This window comes from Eubalaena glacialis, chromosome 8 (genome assembly GCF_028564815.1).
Source record: "Eubalaena glacialis isolate mEubGla1 chromosome 8, mEubGla1.1.hap2.+ XY, whole genome shotgun sequence".
Lineage (NCBI taxonomy): Eukaryota > Metazoa > Chordata > Mammalia > Artiodactyla > Balaenidae > Eubalaena > Eubalaena glacialis.
Window position 1 is genome coordinate 81,574,856 of NC_083723.1, and position 22,464 is coordinate 81,597,319.

Here is a 22,464-nt window from a genome sequence, read left to right on the forward strand (position 1 = left end):
AAGAGTGGATATATGTATATGTATAACTGATTCACTTTGCTGTACACCTGAAACTAACACAACATTGTAAATCAACTATATTCCAATAAAAATTAAAAAGAAAAGAGTCCCTCCTCCTAAAGAAAAAAAAAAAAAAAAGATACTTTGTTTATATATATTGTTGACTCATTAACATTGAACCCACAGCCAACAGCACTATAACTCATGCCTGAACGAAGCTTATCTTATATAAGCTTATATAACACGTGTTTTTCCATAAGGCACATAACAGCCTTCTTGTGCTTAGGAACACTAGGCAGCACTACACTTGGGGGTCCTTTTAAACAGCAAAACCAACAACAAAATACACAAGAATGCAAAAAAAAAAATGGCACTAAATAAACACATTTGCGTACAGTATGAAAGGTGAAACAAGAAGGCAGAATGTCACCTTGTTCGACCTCAGCTGGGAACATGCGTGTCAGGTAACTCAAATTTTTTCACCACTCTGCACATATCCAAAATGACTGCAAGAGTGCCATGAGCGTTGATTTTAGTATTACAAATAAACTTCAGCAAGTAGGCAAACCCACAAAGACAGAATACACTAATAATGAGGCTCAACTCTATTTATAATACTGAAATTTTAGAAACCACCTAAATGCCCTCCACATAAACATGATTCAATATTACATGGTCATTAAAACCATGTTTTGAAGAGTACTGAATGATAATGAAAATATTCATGATATACTGTTCAGTGAAGACAGGCTGGATGAAAATCTACATGTATTTAAACTCAATTTTGTTTGTGTGTGTATGTATAGTATTTCACTGATTTTTCTTTCTGTATACTTTTCTGTGTTAGAAATGTACAACAATGAATATATATATATTAATCTTATGATACATAAATAAAAGGTTAGTAATAGGTATCTCCTGCTTTACAGTCCAGAGTGAAATGATAAAGGAAGATGGAGAGGAAAACCTGGGAAATCATGACAGCCACTTGGCACAGTCTGAATCACACTCCTCAAGCAGCTCTCCAGAAGCCCACTGGGAAGAGGGCCAAGAAGTCATCCCAACTTTCTTTAGTACCATGAACACCAGGTATTCTGTACTCTCTAAAATCACTGACAGTTGGATACCAGCTTTCCTTCTGGAAAGTCAATCTTGGTGTTCCTTTCAGGGGATGGCGTATCCTAACAGAATAGAGAATGTGGCATACCAAGCGTCTGCTTTACTGTTCACCTTGCCTGAAGCAGTGGATAAGAAGGAATTGGATTGTGAGAGTATACTCTGTCAACAAGTTTTAGCTTGCTTTGGTGGATTATCTTTGGAAAGTGATTTTATTAGACTGTGTTATAATAGAAGAACAGTCACTGGGGCGTATTTGTGAGATGAAGCTAAATGATTTGACCTACAGAGGGGCAGCTGTTTTCATGACTGCCTCTGAACTGCAGAGCATGCTAATGTATTTTCAATCTTTCCTCCTCTGTATCACCAAATTGTTTAGCTTTAGTGACATTGAACTTCTGGAAGACAGTGGCATTCCCACAGAAGCATTCTTAGCATCATGTTATGCTGTGGTTCCAGTATTAGGTAAGATTGCTGGATTTGCCTTAAATTCATAGCCTCTAGAATCTGTTTCACTGCAGTTATTTTGTAGTAGAAATATGCTGAACTATGTGTACAGTTAAATGACCCTTCTTATCTACCTCTTCATATCACTAGCCACATAGAGTTAAAACTGTGTGACCTTAAGCATTATTACATATTTCCATTTCATTTCTAATTATGATTAGTATTGATCTTAGAGTTGTGTAATGAAAAAAGGGAATTCTGTTTTCTAGAAATCATACTTAAGAGCAAAAGTGAAAGTAGTTGAGGAACAGATCTTCAAATCTGTTGATACTATGAAAAAACATTTTACCAGCTAAAACTTTTTTCAGATTAAAAAAAATTATATATATAACTTTATTTAAGTTTAAATTACATTTACTTTTTATAGAGCCAGTAGTACCAGGAATTGCTAATGTGTTGAAATTTGCTATATAATCCATTTAACTTTGTATCTCTTTTTTAAATCAAGGTATATCTTGCATAGAACTTAACTGTTATAATTCAGTGAGTTTTGACAAATACATCTACCTATGTAATCCACACCTCTATCAAGACAGAGAATGTTTTCATCACCCCAGAATGTTCCCTATGCCAGTCAGTCTACAACCTGTCACCCAGCCCAAGGCAACCATACTGATTTCTGTCACCATAGATTAGTTTTGCGTGTTCTAAAATTTCATATAAATGGAATCATGTTACATACTCTTGCATTATACTCTTGGTATAATGTTTTCACCTTTGTTGTTACATGTATTAGTAGCTCATTGCTTTTTATTGCTTAATAGTATTCTATTAAGTGACTCTACCCCAGTTTGTTTATTCATTCTCCTACTGATAAACATTTGGGTAGTTTCTTGTTTGGGGCTATTATAAGTGAAATTGCTCTGAACGTTTTTGTGTCTGTGGGCACATGTTTTCATTTTTGAGTAAATACCTAGGGGTGGAATTGCTGATTGATAGGGTTTATACATGTAATTTCATAAAGAGTGGTTGTACCGTTGTATACTTCCAATAGCAATATATGAGTATTCTGGTTGCTTCACATCCACACTAGCACTTGGTGGTGTCAGTATTTTTGGTTTTAGCCATTTCTGTGAGTGTTTGGTGGTATCTTGTGGCTTTAATTTGTATTTCTCTGATGACTAATGATGTTGAGCACTTTTTCATACGGTTATCGACCATTGCTATCTCTTCCATTGTGAAGTCTGTTCAAATCTTTAACCTATTTTTAAAAGTTGGTTAATTTTCTTTTTATTATTGAATTGAAAGAGTTCTATGTATGTTCTGAATAACATTTCATTGTAGACATGCTCATTATGAATATTTTCCCCCAGACTATGACTTGTTCATTTCTTTTCTTAATGATGCCTTTTGAAGAGCAGGGTTTTTAATTTTCATTAAATCCAATTTATCTATGTTTTCTTCTTTTATAGTTAGTCCTTTCAGTATCCTAAAAAATCTTTGCTTATCCCCAAGGTCATGAAGATAGTCTTCTGTGTTGTCTTCTACACTTTTTATTTTTGATTTTAAGTTTACATCTGTGATCCATCTTGGAATCAGTTTTTTATGTGGTGTGAGGTAAGGGTTGAGATTCCTTCTTTTTTTTTTTTTTTTTTTTCTTTATCTGGTTGTTCAAGAACGATTTGTTGAAAAAGCATCTTTTCTCCCTTTTATATTACCTTGGCAGTGCTTTGAAAACCAGTAGACCCTATAAGTGTGGGTCTATTTCTGGACTCTCTTTTGTTTCAACAATCCGTTGTTTTTCCTCATCCTAGTATTACAGTATCTTAATTACTGTGTAAGGCTTGAATTCAGATAATGTAAGTCTTCCAGTTTTGTTCTTCTTTTTCAAGATGTTTTGGCAATTCTAGGTCCTTTGAATGTCCATATAAATTTTAGCTTTTCAGTTTCTATTAAAAAGCCTGTTGGGATTTTGATTAGGATTACATTGAATCTGTAAACCAATTAGTAGGAAATTGACATCTTAAACAACATTGAGTCTTCTAATCCATGAATGTGCTATATCTCTCATTTACTTAGGTCTTCTTTATTTTCACAACGTTTTGTATCGTGTAAAGGTCTTACACATCTTTTGTTAGGAATAAATTTTAGAATTTTATGTTTTTTTATGCTATCATGAAAAGTATTTCATTTTCTAATTGTTTATTGATAGCATATAGATACAATTGACTTGTACATTGAGTTGTTTTTTACAATCATGAATGAGTTAATTTACAAAATGTATTTTCTGTGTTTATTGAAATTATCATGTTTTTTTCCTGTACTTAATGTAATAAATTACATTGTTTGGATGAATTTAAGCCTGCTATCTTGCTGTCTGTTTCTGCCATCTTGCTACTTATTGTCTGTTTGTCTCATGTGTTCTTCCTTGTTTACTCCTTTCTTGATTTCTACCCAATTAATCAATTATTTTTTGTATTCTGTTTTATTTCCTCTCTTAGCTTTTTAGCTACCTATCTTTGTTCCTGCCTTTCTTTTGGATGAGTCAAGTATTTTTTAGAATTTTATTATATTTTCTCTTTTGGCTTTTTGGCTATACCCCTTTGTGTTACTTTTTTTAGTTGCTCTTATCCAACAAAAATATTCAGACTACATATATAATTCTAAATTTTCTGGCAGGCATATTAAAATTGTAAAGCAAAACAGATAAAACTAATTTTAATAATGTATTTTATCTAACTTGGTATATACAATATATCATCTGAACATGGAATCAATATAAAAGAATCATTAATGAGATATTTGGCGTTCTTTTTTTGGTACTAAGTCTTTGAAATCTGGTATATATTTATACTTATGGCATATTTCAGTCTGGAATAGGTACATTGCAAGAGCTCAATAGCCACACATCTACTGGCTACCGTTGGCTACCGTATTGGACAGTGCAGCCCTAAGGAATACAATGCGCATTCTAAACTTACAAGGTTATCCTCACCTGCCCTTAGGCCCTTATTATAGTTACTCACTTCAGAGCAGTGTAGTAGAAAAAAGCAATGACAGTGTGCCAGGAACCTTTGAAGCTTTTGTTTAGAAAATGATGTAAAAGCAAAAAATAAAAGTTTGGCGGGGGGTGGGGGGGGCCTGTTAAATTCATTGCTACTATAAAAAATATTTTCCACTTGAAAAAATTGCTTTTTCAAAGATGTTTTCAATCTTTTCTTCTAGACAAACTTGGCCCTACAGTGTTTGCTCCTGTTAAAATGGATCTAGTTGGAAATATTAAGGTGAATATACTGGCTTGTCTCTGTGGAGACTGTATATTTGGAGGGAGTAGTTGCATGAAATCTCATTCAGAAACAAATGATTGTTGAGTTTTATACTCGGGATGAAAAGTATAGGCCAGCTGTAAGAACCTTTCTCAGAGGAAAAAATACTTTAAAAACAGTACTTTAAAACCCTCAAACTATTTAATTCTAGCTTAAGCCTAATAAGAATCCTCAAACAAATAAAACAGATTACTTGTAAAGCATAAGGAAGAAGGTAAGAGAGGCTTAATTCATTTTGATTTCTTAGAGGCCTGGTTGACAAACTTATGTCTCAACAGTAAACTGACTTGCTTGATAGCTTTAGCGCTTTTAACTTAGGTTATTTCCCTGCTTCTCCTGCAGAAAGTAAATCAGAAGTTTATAACCAACAAAGAAGAGTTTACCACACTCCAGAAGATAGTGCTGCACGAAGTGGAGGCCAATGTAGCCCAGGTTAGGAACTCAGCTACAGAAGCCCTCCTGTGGCTGAAGAGGTGAGGCAGCTGGGGTGGGGCAGCAGTTGAAATCCAGCTTAGTTGAAATGTTACCCCCGCAAAAAAAATTGTTATGCAAAAGAGGCTACTTCTGAGTGAAAGCTGTAACCCATGTATAGCCTTTTCTAGAAGGCCTGAAGAATAGAATATCAACTTTTTTTTGCCTCTGTCTTGATAGTGATAAACATTGTTAATATTAATAGAATATATAAGATAGGAATCATAAAGGACAGTAAAGCTGATTGGTTTGTCTTTAAGTCAGTGGATCACAAACTGTAATGGCATCAGAATCACCTGGAGGGCTTATTAAAAAACACAGATTGCTCCACCCAAAACCCAACTTCTGATTCAGTAAGTCTGGAGTGGAGCTCCAGAATTTGCATTTCTAACAAGTTCCCAGGTGATGCTGAAGCTGCTGGTCCTGGGACCACATTTTGAAAACCACTGTGTAGGTATTTCAGATAAGAATCGTCTAGAGCAAGCTAAAGGGAAATCACAGGGAAGAAACTTAGAAAGGACTGCCATGTGACTTGACTTGTTTATTGCTATGCCCAAGACACTACTGAAAAAGAAGCGGATGTCTGCCATTTATTCATATCCATTCAACATAAGTGAACTTTGAAAATAGTATTTCTTCCTCTTTTTTGTTTTAGAGGTCTCAAATTTTTGAAGGGATTTTTGACAGAAGTGAAAAATGGAGAAAAGGACATCCAGACAGCCCTGAGTAAGTGTTATTTACATTTTGGTTGATTAATTGAATAGGATGTGGAATGGAGACCCCTGGAGGAGGAGATAGGGTGTGCTTTTCAAGATCTGATTTTGGTTTTTTTCTATTTCATTATTATTAATTGTTTGTTTCTTATATGCTTTGTTAAAAAAGAACTCATGAGATAGTGACCTGGTAATCTAGATCTAACTTATTAAAAATCAGTATATCTTAAAGAAGAGCTAAATTAATAGAGAGCCATCTTTTAATCTTATAGGAAAACCTAATATTTTTAAGAAGTCAGTTCTTCCTAAATGAATCTTGAGATAACTGTATAGTTTTCTAAAATCCGTATCCAGAGAGAAGCTAGTTTTGGAGACCATAAAAGGGAGGGTGTGGGGAACCCTAGGAATTTGCTTTGAAGTGAGATGAAGGGCTGGTCATCATCTTGTATTCCTCAAGTGCCCTACGTGCCCCATTTTTGTGGTGGTAGTTGAGACTCGGATGAAGGCCTTGGTCAAAGGAGATCGTCTGATATCTCCAGCATCTTAATGCAGTGACTGGAACATTGTAGGTACTTAATAAACATTGGGTGGGTGGGTGGATAGATGGATGGATCAACGCACCTATCGGACCACTTTTGGAAAACATTGAAGACTTGGAAGCATCCTCATAGTGCTACGAACAGACTGGCTAAACTCTCAATCTTGGTCTCTAGGAAATCCTTCCAGGATGGGCATTGAGGTGAGCAGGTGGGAGTGAGATTCCATATTACTTTGAAGCCCTGTATTATTATGATGTAGAGAAGCACATGGTCAGGCTCTAGGCAGTCATGATTATAAATAATGAAGTGAATGAATTAGATGCTTCTGCTGGGGAGGAGGAGCCAGTGTTCACACAGCGTTTTATCAGTGTCAGGGGTGAGTTCTTCCTTTTGTTAGTCCTCCCTTTGGGTCATGAATCTTGAGGGATCCTGCCCCTGTGTGATTTTCCCAGGCCTCCCTGTCTAGAAACTTGCTGATGTGCCATGAAACAATAAAAGCTGATATTTCTGTAACACTGTATAAAAAATTTAGACAACCTAGTCCTCACATCAATCCATTTTTACAGGTTAGGTAACTGAAATTCTGAAAGATTAAAAGACACGCTAAGACCACAAAGGATCTGAAGCAAGGTCATTTTGGGATCCCCAGCTCTAAGGTCCTCATTTCTCCCACCGAAGGTCTTCTCCACCATCCCTGAGCTACCTGCATTTTGGGGTTTCTCATACATCCTTGAATTTACAGGACTGTCTCAGTTATATCCTCCCCTAAGTGTCCTGATTTCAGTACTAAAAATATATTCACCATGACTATTAGGACTCCCTAACCAGTATCTATCAAACTTGATTACTTTGTGGAGTGATTAAGATCATGGGCTTTCTGGATAGTGTTGTGCCCTTAAGCAATTTACTTAGCCTTTCTGTGCCTCAGTTTCCTCATCTGTAAAATGGGAATGATGATTTGATTTCCCTAATAAGATTGTTGTAAAGATTAAATAGGTTTATGCATGTGAAAAGATTAGAAATTTGGTACATAATAAATACTTAATAGAGGTTAGCTTCTATTGTTGTTTATATTCTCATCATCATGACGTATACAAAGTTGATAACCTACCAGAAAATGGGACTTGTTTGTCCCAAATCACAAATGGAAAGTTACCAAGCTCAGTTGCCAAGCCTGAAATTTCTCTCCAGACTGACTTCTTAGTATGGAAGTTTCACACTGGGAGGAAGACTCCACCACCTGCAGGAAATGCAGAAGATATGGGATTCAGCACTGTGTGCGTGGTGGCCTCCACATGTCACAGGATGCTACTGCTTTCTGATGGCTGGCTGTGTGAGGGCAAGTGGGGGATGCTAATCTCATTACCCCTCTGCTGCAGCTGAGATGGAGGAGAACCCAGCTGCTTACCGGACACAGCAAGTGAAAAGAAAAGCTTTGCCCCTTGGAGGTGGAGAGACAGTTGAGGATATACCCTTTCTGCCCTGCCCCCATCCCTAATTCTGCCCCCTTTCCTCCCCTATCTTTTACTTGATTTGAAAGCTGGGCCTAGAGATGTTGACTTTATGAAGAGAGAGGAGACTTGAAGGGTAAATGCTGCTTCAAAACTGAAATAATCACAGCCAATCTCAGCTTTTCCTTCCCTTTCTTCCCCGCTGGACTGTTTTCAGTGGAAAGGAAAAGGGACCATAAATTTGAGATTTTCATCCTGATGCTCAGGATTATTTCAGAGGTTTTCATGATTTAAATCATCTCTGCTTATAGGGATCCCTAGTGTCCTGCTGCTGTTCAATGTGGAGAGATAAAGCTCCCCTAACCAGCCCCCTTCCCTCTAAACACAGGCACAACAAGTTCTGTGCAAACAAATCAGAGATTTATGAGAAATGTTTACACATTAACTATTCAGAACCCATAGGCTGCTTGTTGCCTATTTCTTCTGGATTGCTGGCTTCTTTTTTCTCATTTTGAAATCACAGGCTTTATAAGCAGAACTGATATCTTGGCTAAAATGAGATAGTTTGGGTATGTAAGTAAAAGAGTGGGTATGTGCAATTTATATGCCACATATAGGCAAATTAGCTTGCATTTCTTATTCTAAAATTGAATTTGAGTTATTGTAATAACAGCTACCATTTATAGAGCACCCAGTGTTGGCATAACACTAGGTTCTCCATAAACATTTTATTTAATCTTCTGAGTACTCCCCTTTTACAGCAAGTAAACTGAGGTTTAGAGAGGATAAGTACTTTCCCTAGGGTCTCAGATCTAGATCAGTTGTTCTCAAAGTGGTCCAAGGACAGCAGCATCTTCATCACCTGGAGACTTATTAGAAAGGCAGACTACTGGGTCCCACCTGACACCTGCTGACTCAGAAACTCCCTAGGTGGGACCCAGCAATGAGTGTGTTCACAAGTCATGCAAGTGATTCTAATCCATGCTCAAGTTTGAGACCCGTTCATCTAGAGCTGGGATGTTGAAGCTCACCTGTCACTAGGCTACATTTGGTTATTTGGGAATTTTGACTGCATCTAAGTAATTATTAAATAAGCAGGAATAAAAGTACTGAAATTAGTTACCCATAGCATCAGTTACTTTTGCCTCCTTTTCATGATAATTGGCTGGTTACCCAATGGCTGAAAACTTTTCCTAACCTAGGAACAGCAAGACAATTAGTAGGGATAAGTTAAGGATAAACCTTGGATGACACTCCCAAATTTGAAAACACTGCTTAAGAAAGGTTTTGAGGTAACTGCTCATAATTTTGGATAGTCTTAGTGGCTGTGAAAATGGGAGATGATATGTAACAGTCCTAAATGACACAGTGGAAGCCTTGACATCTATTAACTCTCTGGAAAATGCATGTATAGTCATTGTATTGCTGCAGTTCTGTGACCTAGAATGAGTTTTCAGCAATCGGAAGGAGGCCTTGGGCTTTACACTGCCCCCTTTTGCATTTGAGCCATCACTTGAATTCCCCATAATGATGATCAGAGTGGAATACTTTGGGTGGTCTCATGCCAAGAGCTGCTCTGAACTCTAGTGTCCTCTGGCATTCTCTAGAGATCACTCTAAGGAAAGAGTTGGGTACACAAGGCAAATGTGTTTAATGGTCCACCCTGTAGCTGAGCCCTTCCATTCACAGATGCCACATCAAGAAGAGGCTTTGGAAAGCATCTTTGTAAGTGAAAGGAAGAAAAGTTGCTCTGCCATTTCATGCACCATTGTACTAAATATTATGTGTTCTGCACTATTCCCTCAGTAGGATAGCATATTGCCACATCCCTCACCTCTGAATGATTCCATAAATGTCAGGTAAACATTAACCTAACCAAGATCTCTAGCACAGAATAGGAGGGAAAAAAATGTAGAGGAGGCTACTTATGCATTTAATATGAAAGGCTTTCACAAACAAGGAGAGCTATATGAGAGAGATGAAGTTAGAACTCATAATCAGATATTTGACATCAAATCATAACTTGACTAATTATTCTGAAAGTACTGGGGAATGTGAATCAAGTCATGCCCTTTCCAGAACTATTAACAGCATGTGCTTCTAATGGCAGACTTGGCTTACAGTACAAGTTTTCATCTCCATGGTGCCTGAAGGTAACAAAGGATATCTCTGGGTACTTGTTCCATCTCTGTCAACGGGTTATTGAGTTGGCTTTTCTCCATACAATTCATTTTGCCCAAAGCTTAGTCACTGTAAAGAATTTGGGGGTACTTTCCTAGTAGTAGGTTTTTTAAATTATATCAAATATTTATCATTTGACCAAATATGTAAATACAATACCATCTACTACCTCATGACCCCATTACTTCCAGAGAAGATCTTCATCCAGAATTTGTAGTTTATCATTATATAATGAATGTTTTTATACTTTTACTATATATTTATGTGTCCACAAACAGTATCTAGTAATGTATTGCATGTTTTAAACTCATGTACATGGTGTCACGTTATACACATTCTTCCTTTTTCTCTCGGTATTTTCACATTTATTCACTGCTTATTCACTTTCAAACCTTTCTTTGTTCGTGATTCTTGCCTAAGGACTTCCTAGTTTAGCTCATTTGCAGAACTGAGATGATTGTCACTTCCTGAGCTCAGTGAATGATTGATTTCACCTTTTCTGGCTTTGCTTGTCTACTTCTCAAGCTGTCTCCTAAAACTTAGATTTGCATTTCTCCTTTGCCCTCTATACAACCCAAAGTAACTTTGCGAATTCTCACCAATTATAGATTTACAATAGAAAAACACTCTCATATATTCTGTTCCTGGACAGAATAGCTGTCCACCAACAGTAATGGAAAGGTAGTTCTTGTTCAGATGCTATGATAGGTTGAGGCATAATCTCTAAATACCTCATAGAAAGTTTTTGACTACCCATTAAAGAAATGAAATCTGCATTTTTATAAATAGAATAAGGTTCCAATTTTTTCAAGATATGGCTGGGAAAAGGCACGTTTTTCATTTTCATTATTTTGTTTTATCACAGAGAATAAACATTAGTTTTGTCAAAATGGTTTAATGTGACAAGAATGCCCCAAGTTCTCATTGCTTTTAGCTTTGTGACCTTGGGCAGGTAACTATCTCTCTGGGTCTTCTGTTTTTTTCATCTGTAAGAGGAAGAGAATTGGGCAAGGTGATTGTCAACGCTTCCTACTTAGAAATTTTGACTCAGTTTCTACGGAACTGACACATTTCAGAGAACTGGGAGAAGGGAATCATTTATGTCTTTCAGAGGCCAAAAATACTTCCAGATTATAGAACATGCATTATGATAATGAATGGGTATTATAGTGAAGATTAATGTATTTCATTATCTAATCTTCTCTAGGTAACCAAAATAGGTCAATGCTTAGACTTCATCCTAATTTAATGCAGCCTCACATGGCAGGGATATTTGCAGCCCTAGAAGTCAGCTAAAGACTTGGGGCAAGTCTTTTTCTTTTATGAGTTTTATTTTATTTGTTGGTTTTCAATTGCAGAGGTGGTCTTCCTAGGCCTGAGTCAGGACCTAGCCTAAATTCTCTGCCTCCCTCTTCTCCCATTAGACTTACTTGGCCCACATTTTGCCCAGTGGGACTCTTCTCTGGCAAGATGCAGGCACAGCAAGGAACAACTGCCTTCTCTAGAAGGGCTGAGGGGAGACACAGATCGTGTTGCTGTACAAACAGTCTCTCTTCCTTAGACCAGGCTGCCCCTCTTACTTGGACTCACAGCATCCTTGTTTTCTTGCTGTCCCATAGAAGGGAGCATGGAGAAGGGTTTCTGGGCTTTTTTGAGTGGTTGACTTCACAGGCAAAGTGTAGGAAAGGTATAAGGTCCCTGAGGTTAGAGTAGCACTGGATCCAGAGCCCTTATAAGCAGGCAGTTTGTCTGTCAGATGAACTCTGGAGCCGAAGGCTCAGGGAACAGGACAGCGGTCAGCTGCGTTTGCTGCATACCGTAAAGAAATTCTGATCTCCTTTTACTTCCCTACCACAATTCCAAATCAGAATGATCATGACTGTTAGTAGAAGAAAATAATGCTATCTGTATAGGAAAAAAGACTTAAGAGAATATACCTCCAGAATGCCCTCTGTGGTTACCTCTGGGAGGCATGATTATAGGTTTCTTTAGTTCTTCCCTTTTTGCATTTTCCATATTTTTAACAATGAGCATGTATTATTTGTGAAATCAGAAAAAAAGCAGTAAGTGTTATTTTAAACTACCACTGTGCCTCAGGTGGGAAGTTCAGAATCCTTGACACGGCATAAAAAAGGTCCTCACAGTTTGGCCCCAGCCCCAGTGATCTGCAGCCCTAGTGGACTGTTCCCCCTTCATGCCACCATCTCTCACAACTCCATGTAGCTTTCTCTGTCTGCAGCCCCAGGTACCACCCTACTCTCTGCCCTACCCAGCCTTTGAGACTCCTTTGGAGAATTCTTTCTGTCTACTTGCTCCCAGGCTGGTTTCATCTCTCTTTCTTTTCCTGTAGCACTGGATAGAGATCTCTGTTATAGCAGTTGGCAATTTGCATAGCAATGATTTGTTAAAGGCTGGCTCTCTTATAAACCCATGAACTTCCTGAGGGCAAGGGACTGAGTTTAAATCACCCAGTGATCCCTGCTGCCTTGCACTTAGTAAGGGGCAGTGGTAGACTCGCACTAAATTCTTGTTGAATGGAGCAGCTGTTCCATCACAGATGTCTACGAGCAGATTGTAATGGCACTATATTTCATCTACTGATTTTTAATGGCATTTAATACCTTACATGGATTAGGATCACAAGAAAGAAAATGTTCCCACTATACCTCTGTGACTCACCTCAGGATGTTTTCCATGGACCTGTACACCTTCTTACCAGCCCAGATGGCTCCTTAGACGGTTAGAAAGTTGACTGTCTTGCTGATTTACCGCAGAGGCTGTGCCTAGTATTTCCTACCCGTCTGCACCTATATGCTTTGTGTGCTAGCAACCCTTTCTTCGCTAAGGTCTTAGATACCATCCAAAATGTCCCTGAAAACATCTGTCCCCTTAGAGAATCAGATAGGTTTTAAGTGTGGCTTACATTGAAGACTTGTATCTTTGACACTGTCCTAGCCTACAGACTGTTCTCCTAAGAAAAAGATTGAATTTAATCTTGAGTTCTCCTTTAGGCTATTTCTAAGAGTCCTTTCTGCACTTGAATTTATTGATTTTTATCATTTTTGCTTTAGCTTCACCACACTGGATGCTGGCATTTCAACCCATTCCTAAAACTTTAGATAGCCAGCAAAATCTGCTGTTAGAATTCAGACGTACAGTCTTCTTTTATACAAAATATAATGTATTTTATGCAAACCTGAATTATGTAAAATTGATACATGGTATGCTAAAAGTATTAATAAAGCCTCACCCAAATTTTAAAAATAGAAATTGACAAGAATTACATCATTTCAAAGCTAGAGAGCTTGAATAAATAGTAAACTGTGTTCAAGCTACAGCCACATGGCAGTGCTGTTTTGCCCAGTAAAATGCAGATACCTGATGTTCTTTGGCAGTATTCTGTGAACCGCACTGCTTTTTACTGCATAGGAGCTTGTGGTTGTGGTTTTGGTGTCTTTTTTTTGTTATTTTAACATCTGCTCTTGTTACAATTTAAAATGTCTTTATATCCTATTACAGTGTCGCCCAAGCATTGATTAAATGGTTGATGGTGGCGCTTGTACTAGTGTTGAAACTAGCCCATGAAAATAAATAAGTTTGGAATAAAATTTAGATGTGGTAAAACATGATAAAGAAGGTCAAACAACCCCCATGATACTCTGTGCTGTAATTTAGGAGTGTGAGGACTCTGTAGACCACTGGAGATGATGCTGAGAAAATAAAATGGAGCACTGAAATAAAAATGCACTGTGGTGAGGTAGAGCTGTGCCCTCCTGAGAGCGCATTTATTCCTGTGGAAAAATCAGTTTTGAGTTTTGCATATATTGAATTATTCAAAGCCTTCAGGAACACATCCCTTGCATAAAATGCAGTCATCTTGTTCTTGAGATTTTTTGGGGGTAATTAAAATTATTATATAGCAGTTTTTAAATCTCCTTTTAAAAAACTCATTGGGACAAAAATAATAGGTTTTTATCTTTAAAGTCTAGAATGTGAATGACTTCTATCAATAGGCCTCAGCAATTACTTTATAGCTACCTTAATAACTTCAAGCTGTTCTTTCCATAATAGTTTTAAAGGTTTCTAGCTTTAAAACTGTATATTCAGGGTCATAGGGACATCTAGGACAAGCATTTGACATCCCAGAATAGAATGTTAGAATTGAAGAGAACCTTGGAGGTCATTTTACAAAGGGGGAAACAGATGGTTAGAGAGATCCGCTAAGGGGCTGGCTCAGGATCACACAACATTTCAAAGAACTGCATTTTTATATTTTTATAGTGTATTTTAAATTGTATTTAGTCTCTATATTACAATATCTTTTCCTCCCTCTTTACTTCCTTCTATGTATTGAATTTTCCAACCATGATAATAAGCTGAAGTTCAGATATGACACAGGGTAAGAGTGGAAATACCAATTTTTCTTTAAAAAAAAATCTCTGTAGGCTTTTTTCCTACTCAAGACTTTTGGGGTACATAATCTCATAATTCAGCTTTTTTTTATCAGTTTCTAATACCAATAGGAATGTGCTACTACATACATTAGAAAGGACATGATACAAATAGCACATCAAATTCTGATGAAATTGTTCCTCATGGAGTTTTTCTTCTTTTCAAGATAATGCATATGGTAAAACATTACGGCAACACCATGGCTGGGTAGTTCGAGGGGTTTTTGCGGTAAGTAATCCTTCTGCCTCCTAATGTTCTGATGGTCACAGCAAGGTGTTTTGTTTTGCTTTGTGTGTGTGGTGTTTCTGTTTGTTTTTGAGAATAAGAACAAAATATTGCTTATTTCATTTACGTCTATAGGTCTTTGTTGTGTGGAAATGTTGGCAATAAAAAGTAAGAAAAGACTATTAGAATGTGCTTCACCTTATCTAGTTCCAGTGACCCTGAGAAGATTTGTCTCAGAAGTGGTTGCCTTCTGATGCGGTAGTAAAGAGTGTCAGTGTAGAGATAGGCAGGAAGCTGTCAAATGCTCACCATTGAGGGGAAACCAGTGGTGGTTTCAAGCCCATAGCTCCCTCTGCTGCCTGTTAAAGTCAATCCTGTTAATTCTTAGATTTTAGTCAGTTTTTTTCCCCCTAAATTTTGTCTTGAATATTAACTGACCTGGGTTGCCAGTGGCTAGGACTAGATATCTCTTCTTACCCAGTTATTTTCTTTATGGAGGTGTTTGTATTCATATGTTTTGGCTCCTGTTAGCTACCACTCCTTCCTTCCTTGCATGACCTAGGAAGAACACACACCTGAGAATCATAGTGCCCTGGACAAATCACTTAGCCTGCTTTGTAAAATAGAAGGAGAAGATGGCCCATTTATGTCAGCAGTAATACTCTGTTATTCTCCCATCTGGGGAGAGGTCAGCCTTAGTCAGGTACGGCCATGAAAAGGCCGAGTCTCATGTAGTGGTACAGTAGGAAATGTCATAGAATATGAGTATTGTTTGGAAGGTCGGGGGATTAAAAATAGCCTTGCAGATGATGGTCTTTTACTAATTTAAAGCATGGGAGACATCATTTGCCTAAGGTAAGAACTGTTCAGGTCATGATTTACTAGGAGGCAGGTAAAGAAAGTGGGAAGAATTTACTGTGGAAGAAATCAAATTTTAGTGAAAATGAACATTTTTGAAAGCATAGAGATGACTAGCTCTATGTCCTGCTGTTCATTGGAATAGGAGCCAGACCAGTTGCAGCCACAGACTGCTCACACTTACCTTCAGTGCATGTTTAATAACATAATAATAGTTACCATTTGGCTGTTGGACACTTACTGTGTATCAGGCACTGTGCCAGGTACTTCTGTGTTCATTATCTTTAGTAATCCTCAGGATTAACTCCCAGTATTTTACAAGTTCGGAACTGTTTGTTCCTGTCCCAGAGTGAGGCAGTGGCAGAGTCCAGGTCTAAACCCAGATCTGCTGTCTCCAAGGCCGGTGCTCATTCCACACATCACAGCTCTCCACAGTGAAGACAGAATAACTGAGAAACTGCTAGTGAGAAATTAGGCAAAGGATGCTGCTGCATTCATCAGTCTCCCTGAGTAAATACTGTGATTGCCTGCAGGTGCCTGACACCCGAGTTCCCTTGGTGAGATGACAAAGCATAAAAACACTGAGTTGCACCATTTATAAGAAACATAAATGTGGTTTGGGTTTTTTTTTTTTTTCAGTATAGAGGGCAGAGTTTAATCCTGAAATATTATTGATGATCCGAGATGTTGCCAACAAGAACGAAGCTATAGCACAAAATTTATCATAAGCATGAGTCTTTAAAAGAACATTTTAACTTACAGGATTTTTCCCAATATATAGTAATTTAGACTCATTGTAAAAAAAATGTTTTTAAATTATGGAAGAATAGAAAGGGTAAAAATTAAAATTGTCCATAATCTCACCACTCTATAATAAGGATTTTTAACATTTTTGTGTTTTACCTTCTTAGCTCTTATTTTCATATATTTTTACATATTCTTTTCTATTTTGTTCTATTTCATTTCATATATTTATATAAATGTCTACTTATAGATACTTATATTTTTATATTTACATGTTTATTTTATGTGTATAATTATCTTTATTTTGTATACCTACTCTGTATATGCATATAAATTTTTTTGACATTTAGCTGGTTGTATAATTTTGTATTCTTTTTCTCCATTTTTTAATTTTTTATATTTTCTAGTTTTATTGAGAAATAATTGACATACAGTACTGTATGTTTAAGGTGCACAGCATGATGGTTTGATTTACATGTATTGTGAAATGATTACCACAATAGCTTCAGCTAACATCCATCTTCTCATATAGATACAATTTTAAAAAAAGAAAGGAAAAAATTTTTCTCCTTGTGATGGGAACTCTTAGAATTTACTCTTGGAACAAGTTTGCTGCGTATCCAACAGCAGTGTTAGCCATAGTCTTCCCCACTTATTTTTAGGGACTGCATAATATTTCCCGAGTATGGAGGTACCATAATTTATTTGCCCAAATCTCTGTGTTGGAAATTTCAGCTGCTTCTAAGTTTGTTTTTACAGACAGAACAGCATCTGTTTTTATGCATTTTTGACTAAAACTGTTATTTCCTCAAAATAGGTTCCTAGAAGTAGAATTGCTATGTCTAATACCGAGAAACTGCAGCCACAACTTAGAATTGGAGCACTTACCATGCACTAGATGTTGTTTTAAGTGCTTTACTTACGTAAAGTTATTAATCTCATAACTCTAAGGTAGGTTCTCTTCTTTTCCCTGCTCATAGACAAAGAAACCTGAAACACATAGAGGTGAGGTAGTACACCCAAAGTTATAGAGTAAGAACATTTTGAAGACTTGATATTATTCCCAATAGTTTTTAAAGTTGCTGGTTTTTAAGAAAATAGATTATGTTGAGCATTTGGCAACAGCCTTATCAGTAGAGGAGCTACCTTTCAGTCTCTCTCCTGTTATTCTCTAAGTCATCCCTACTTTGGAAAGTTTATTGAGTTTTCTAACATGCTAATTAAAATTATCAGGGGCAAATTCATTTAACTAATCCTGGTTGCTCAGGGAAATGGCTTTTACGCTCAAGGAATTTGACTCATTTACCAGACAAATAGTGAACGTTTATCTTCAGACAGTTACCGTCTGTGGAACTGATGCCCAGTCTAGGCTCTGCCTCTTTCTGTGGCTCCCTGTTTTGGCTTCATCTTCAGTTGAGTTCTGTCATTGTTTCCCAAATAGACCCGGCTGCACCACAGTCCACTAGGAGCCTTTGAGAAATCTGTAGTCCTGGGTTCCACTCTGGAGAAACTTAAAAAATTTTTTATTTTACTTAAATATATGTACATAGAGTTTTGTTTTGTTTTTTATCACAGAGTCCAAAAAGGTTATAACAAAAAATAGCAGTTTGTTCCATACTTCTCAGACTCACTAAAAGAGGCTGCCACTTTCAACTGCTTTGACTATTTCTTCCAATACCTCTGTAATTCTAGAACTATTTACTGTTCTTTGTGGCCTTATCAATTTTTATTACTGTTGATTTCTGTTATAGATTAGAAATTAGCTCTCTTAGACCTTACTGTCACTACCTCGCCTCCCCTGCCTCCACCTTCCCTATATAATTATATCACAAGGTAACATGATGATGATGAGCCAAAATTCTATGATTTTTTTCATTCTTTCTTACGTGAGTTTTACCTTTTTCCCTGTACCATCGGATTTCTCAGATCACCATCATTCTGAACTCACGAATGTATCAGATTATCTGTATTTTTTTTTCTTGGAGTGTGCCCTTCCAGAACTTTCTAAACTCTTCTTCCAGTCTAAATTGTTATACTGCTATTGCCCTAGGACTTTTCTTCACAGGTTTTCCTATATGGCATCCCCACCTCACCCTAATTCCATTTCCCAAGTCCTATGACTTCCTATTTCTTGTTCCAATCCCTTTTTTTGATGGTATCCAAACTCTAGTAGCTTCCTAAGAAAGGGTGCAAGGGAGCTAAATTTTTGAGTTCCTGAAACTATCTTTATTCTGCCCCTTTTTCCTAGAGTGTTGCTTTGGTGTAGAATTCTAAGTTAATAGTAATTTTCTCTCAGTACTTTGAAGACATTCCTCCGATGTCCTCCAGCTTCCAATGTTACTATTGTAAAATCTAATGTGCCACTCTGTATAAACTGTTCCTCACCTCCTTTTAGATGCTTTTAGGATCTGTTCTTTGTGCCCACATTCTAAAATTTCACCGTGTTCTCCTTTTGGTCTTTATCATTCATTCTGCTGAGCCCTTGGATAGGTCTTTAAATCTGGAGACTCATATCCTTCAGCTCTGGGAGATTTTCTCACATTATATTTTTGGACAGTTGCCTTCCCTTCATTCTCTGCTCTCCCTGTACCCCTATCATTATTTGAGTATTTATTATGTGCCAGGCAGTGGAATAAACACATCCTACATGTCCCATTAATCCTCAAATAAGGAAAGTGCTATCAGTCATCTTCTATAGATGAGGAAACTGAGGTTCTAGGAGTTTAATCATCTTGCTTAAATTCCTCAAGCTAATATGTAAAAGATTGGGGATTCAAGTCCAGGTCTCCTCACCCACGCCTGTGCTTTAACCACTGCATAATGCCAGTCACTTTCCAGTTGCAAAAAAGGAGAGGGTTGATTCTCAAAAGACTTTCAATATAAGGAAGCTCAAGAAAGCAACTGCAGAATGATTATTCAAGATTCCAAAAAGTCTCCAGAGAACTCAGCGGAGCCAAACCAGTAGGTGCCAGATAGCAGATTTTAGCAAGCTTAGAGAACAGTTGGCCTGCAAAGGGAGGGGAGCTATAAGGAGCTTAGGAAATCTTCCATCAGGGAAGCAGTGTGGTTGGTGGTGTAGTTGAAAAAGCATAGAGATGATTCTAAGTTCAGATCCCGGCCCTGGCGCTCACTAGCTGTGTGATGTCTATCTGTCAAATAGGAATGTAAATTGTACAGGGTTCTTACAAAGATTAACTGGGATAAAATACGTTAAAACATCAGTATACAAGCAGACAACAAATGTTAACCCCCTTCCTTTTTAGAAAATATTCAAGACTGCAAAGGAAATATCCATGTAGGGGGAAATAGGAGACATGCAAAGAAAGTACGTGGAGATGAGATACAAATAGGATGGTGAGATGCCCTGCCAGGCTGGCCATGTGCCGACAAAGACTATGGTAGCAGCATGCATGCAGGTCATCCTGAGCACTCAACCGGAAGAGGCTGGATCACTGTGAACGAGAAAGGAGCTTTTCTCAAACTGTTTTTCTCTCAGCATTCCCTGACTTGATGGGATTATGCATCGTCAAGATGGCCCAAGAACATACTTGCTTCTTCTAGCCTTAAAGTGATTTGGTGCTTGAAACATAATTTTAGAGTCCATGAACTGAAAGGGTGTATGCCTTTTTTTTCACTCTTGCTCCCCTCAGCTCTGTATGTGTGTGAGTGTGTGTGCACGCATGCGCTTGTGCATGAGTATAATGTGCAAGAGAGCAAGCCGTGGTGCAGCTTCTCACGGGCAATTCTTTTGCAGTTAGCTCTGAGGGCAGCTCCATCCTATGAAGATTTTGTGGCTGCATTAACCATTAAGGAAGGCGACCACCAGAAAGCAGCTTTCAGTGTTGGGATGCAGAGGGACCTCAGCCTTTACCTCCCCGCCATGGAAAAGCAGCTGGCGATACTGGACACTTTATATGAGGTCCACGGACTGGAGTCTGACGAGGTGGTATGATGTCTGCAGGGCAGCGCCGCCTCCTAACTTCAGGGAATAAAGTTCGCTAAAGTGTTTCGTTGCCCTACTTAATTTCCAGCAGCAGCTTCAGTCCTCTCCAATCCCTTACTTGGGGGGATGGAGAGGAGGAGGCAAAGCCTAGTGCTTTTATGTATAATTTTTTAAATGCATATATGTTTTGTGTGTTTAAAAATCAAGGTGCTATATATTCAGTTCAAAGGACCTCCTGGAAACCAAATCATAGCTGTTACACAGACGTGAACGGCGAGTTATAAGAGCAGATTTGACAAATGAATTTGTTAGTATTGTGTTTTGCTTTTAGTTTTAATGGGCCACCCAAACCCAAGCTGAAACTGAGCAATTTCTTTATCAAGGACTGTAGCTCATAGCCAGTGTTTCAATCAATTTAGAATTAGACTAAAAATTTAGAGGGAGCTCAGCCCCTTTGTTGAAGCTATTGAAATGTAGAGAACGTCTATTCCTAGATGTTCTGCAAAGAATCCTCTTCTCTGTGGCTCTGTGGGCCAGAAGAGCCTGTGTAGTCAGCCTGTCCGGGGTGTTGGTGTGACCAAGCAGTGCCATCCCTGTTTATGGGCCAGGAGACTGGCTCTGAAGAGATGAGTGGTGTGTCCTAGCCCCGAGCTGGAGGACAGTACGGGAGGGATGGGACAGGTCATCTGAGGTGACCCCGTGCAGTGCACACCCTTTGCCAGCCTGCTTTCCCCGGCATCATCTCAGTTGGACATCACAGCAAAACCGTGACATTCAGGGATTATTATTAAACTTCAAAAGTAAGGTTTAAAGGTCGAGGGATTTGCTCAGTCACACAGCCACTAAATAGAAGAACCACGTGATTTCCATGTGTGATCTGGACCACGTCTGCATCAAAATCACATGGAGTGCTTGTTTGAAAAGCAAATTCCCAGGCCTTACCTTGACCTGAAGAACCAGAGTTGTGGGATTGGGACTCAGGATAATAAACCTTGAATTTGAATAAACTTTCCAAGTTATTCTTGTGCACACAGGGTTGAAGAGCTACGAGATTAAATTCTAGTTTACAGAATTCCCAGTCTTCTGCATGAACTAAATGATGTGTCCTTTTTTTCAAAGAAGAAGAGGCTATCCTTGAAATGAAGTAGTTAAAGGGAGAGTGAGAAGTGGAGCAAGTTTACTCAGCAGGTTTCTTAATTGAGCCAGCAGACCTTCAGGGACCACGGTTCTGAATGTGCTCTCTGATCAGTCTTGGCTTTATCACCAATGGTGCAGAGTAAGCTAAATGCAGCTGCTTATCTATCTCAAAAGCTCTGGGACTGTGTCACAGTTTAAAGGTGGGATTTAAGCCTTTCACAAAACAACCTTGTGTAGGCGTTCTCCTGAAGAGTGTGACGCCAGGACTGTGGCCCTAGTCTCTCAGTAGGCCAGGCTGCCAAGAATGGGCGGGGGCGGGGGGGAGAGGCCATGGGTGCCTTCCCTGTCAGGGGCTACTCGCTTAAAGTAGCTGAAAGGGAAGTTCCCCGGGTAGAAGGTGAGTTCCTTTGAGGGGCACAGGTGATGCTGTCCCGAGGGCAAAGAGAACCCTCTCCTTAGGTGAGAGATTAATGTAGGGAGGGGTATTGATTTTTTTTGTCTGTGTTTAAACAAATGGGCATTTATGTAGCTCAAATTAACGAAGCAGATACTGTGTGCTCGGTAAGGACTTCTGGAAAATGCTTAAACTTTAGAAAAACAACATCAAATATTTTAAGGCTAGGGAGAAAAAGGGTGCTAAAGTGATGTTGATTCTTTTGTATCTTAGCGTTTGCTGTTAGCAGCTGCTAAGGTATGTGTGTTGTCTTCTCCCGTTCCCACGAGTAATTAGTGCGGACCTCCTTCTCTGGCTAGTGTGAACATGATGGCAGGACTAGGGGATAATTTAGACTTCCTGCCCTTACGGAGTCTCCTAAAAGGGAAAAAGAAAAAGCCACCAGCCTTTGCTTTTCCTTGAATGAA

At 38.3% G+C, this 22,464-nt stretch overlaps 1 protein-coding gene across 5 annotated transcripts in view; it reads left to right on the forward strand.

Annotated features, from left to right (window-relative positions):
• The window catches only part of PLEKHA8 (pleckstrin homology domain containing A8), a 69,765-nt gene extending 47,851 nt beyond the window's left edge, over positions 1-21,914 (forward strand). For 3 of the 5 annotated variants that reach the window (XM_061197866.1, XM_061197867.1, XM_061197870.1), the window contains 7 exons: positions 930-1,089; positions 1,496-1,581; positions 4,789-4,847; positions 5,232-5,362; positions 6,016-6,086; positions 14,863-14,924; positions 20,278-21,914. In XM_061197866.1, the coding sequence (XP_061053849.1) occupies positions 930-1,089; positions 1,496-1,581; positions 4,789-4,847; positions 5,232-5,362; positions 6,016-6,086; positions 14,863-14,924; positions 20,278-20,475 (767 nt within the window). In that variant the 3' untranslated portion in view covers positions 20,476-21,914. Of the gene's footprint in view, positions 1-929; positions 1,090-1,495; positions 1,582-4,788; positions 4,848-5,231; positions 5,363-6,015; positions 6,087-14,862; positions 14,925-19,786; positions 19,877-20,277 lie in introns of those variants that run through there. The other 2 variants (XM_061197868.1, XM_061197869.1) reach the window with 2 other exon arrangements.
• Positions 21,915-22,464: the final 550 nt, after the last annotated feature.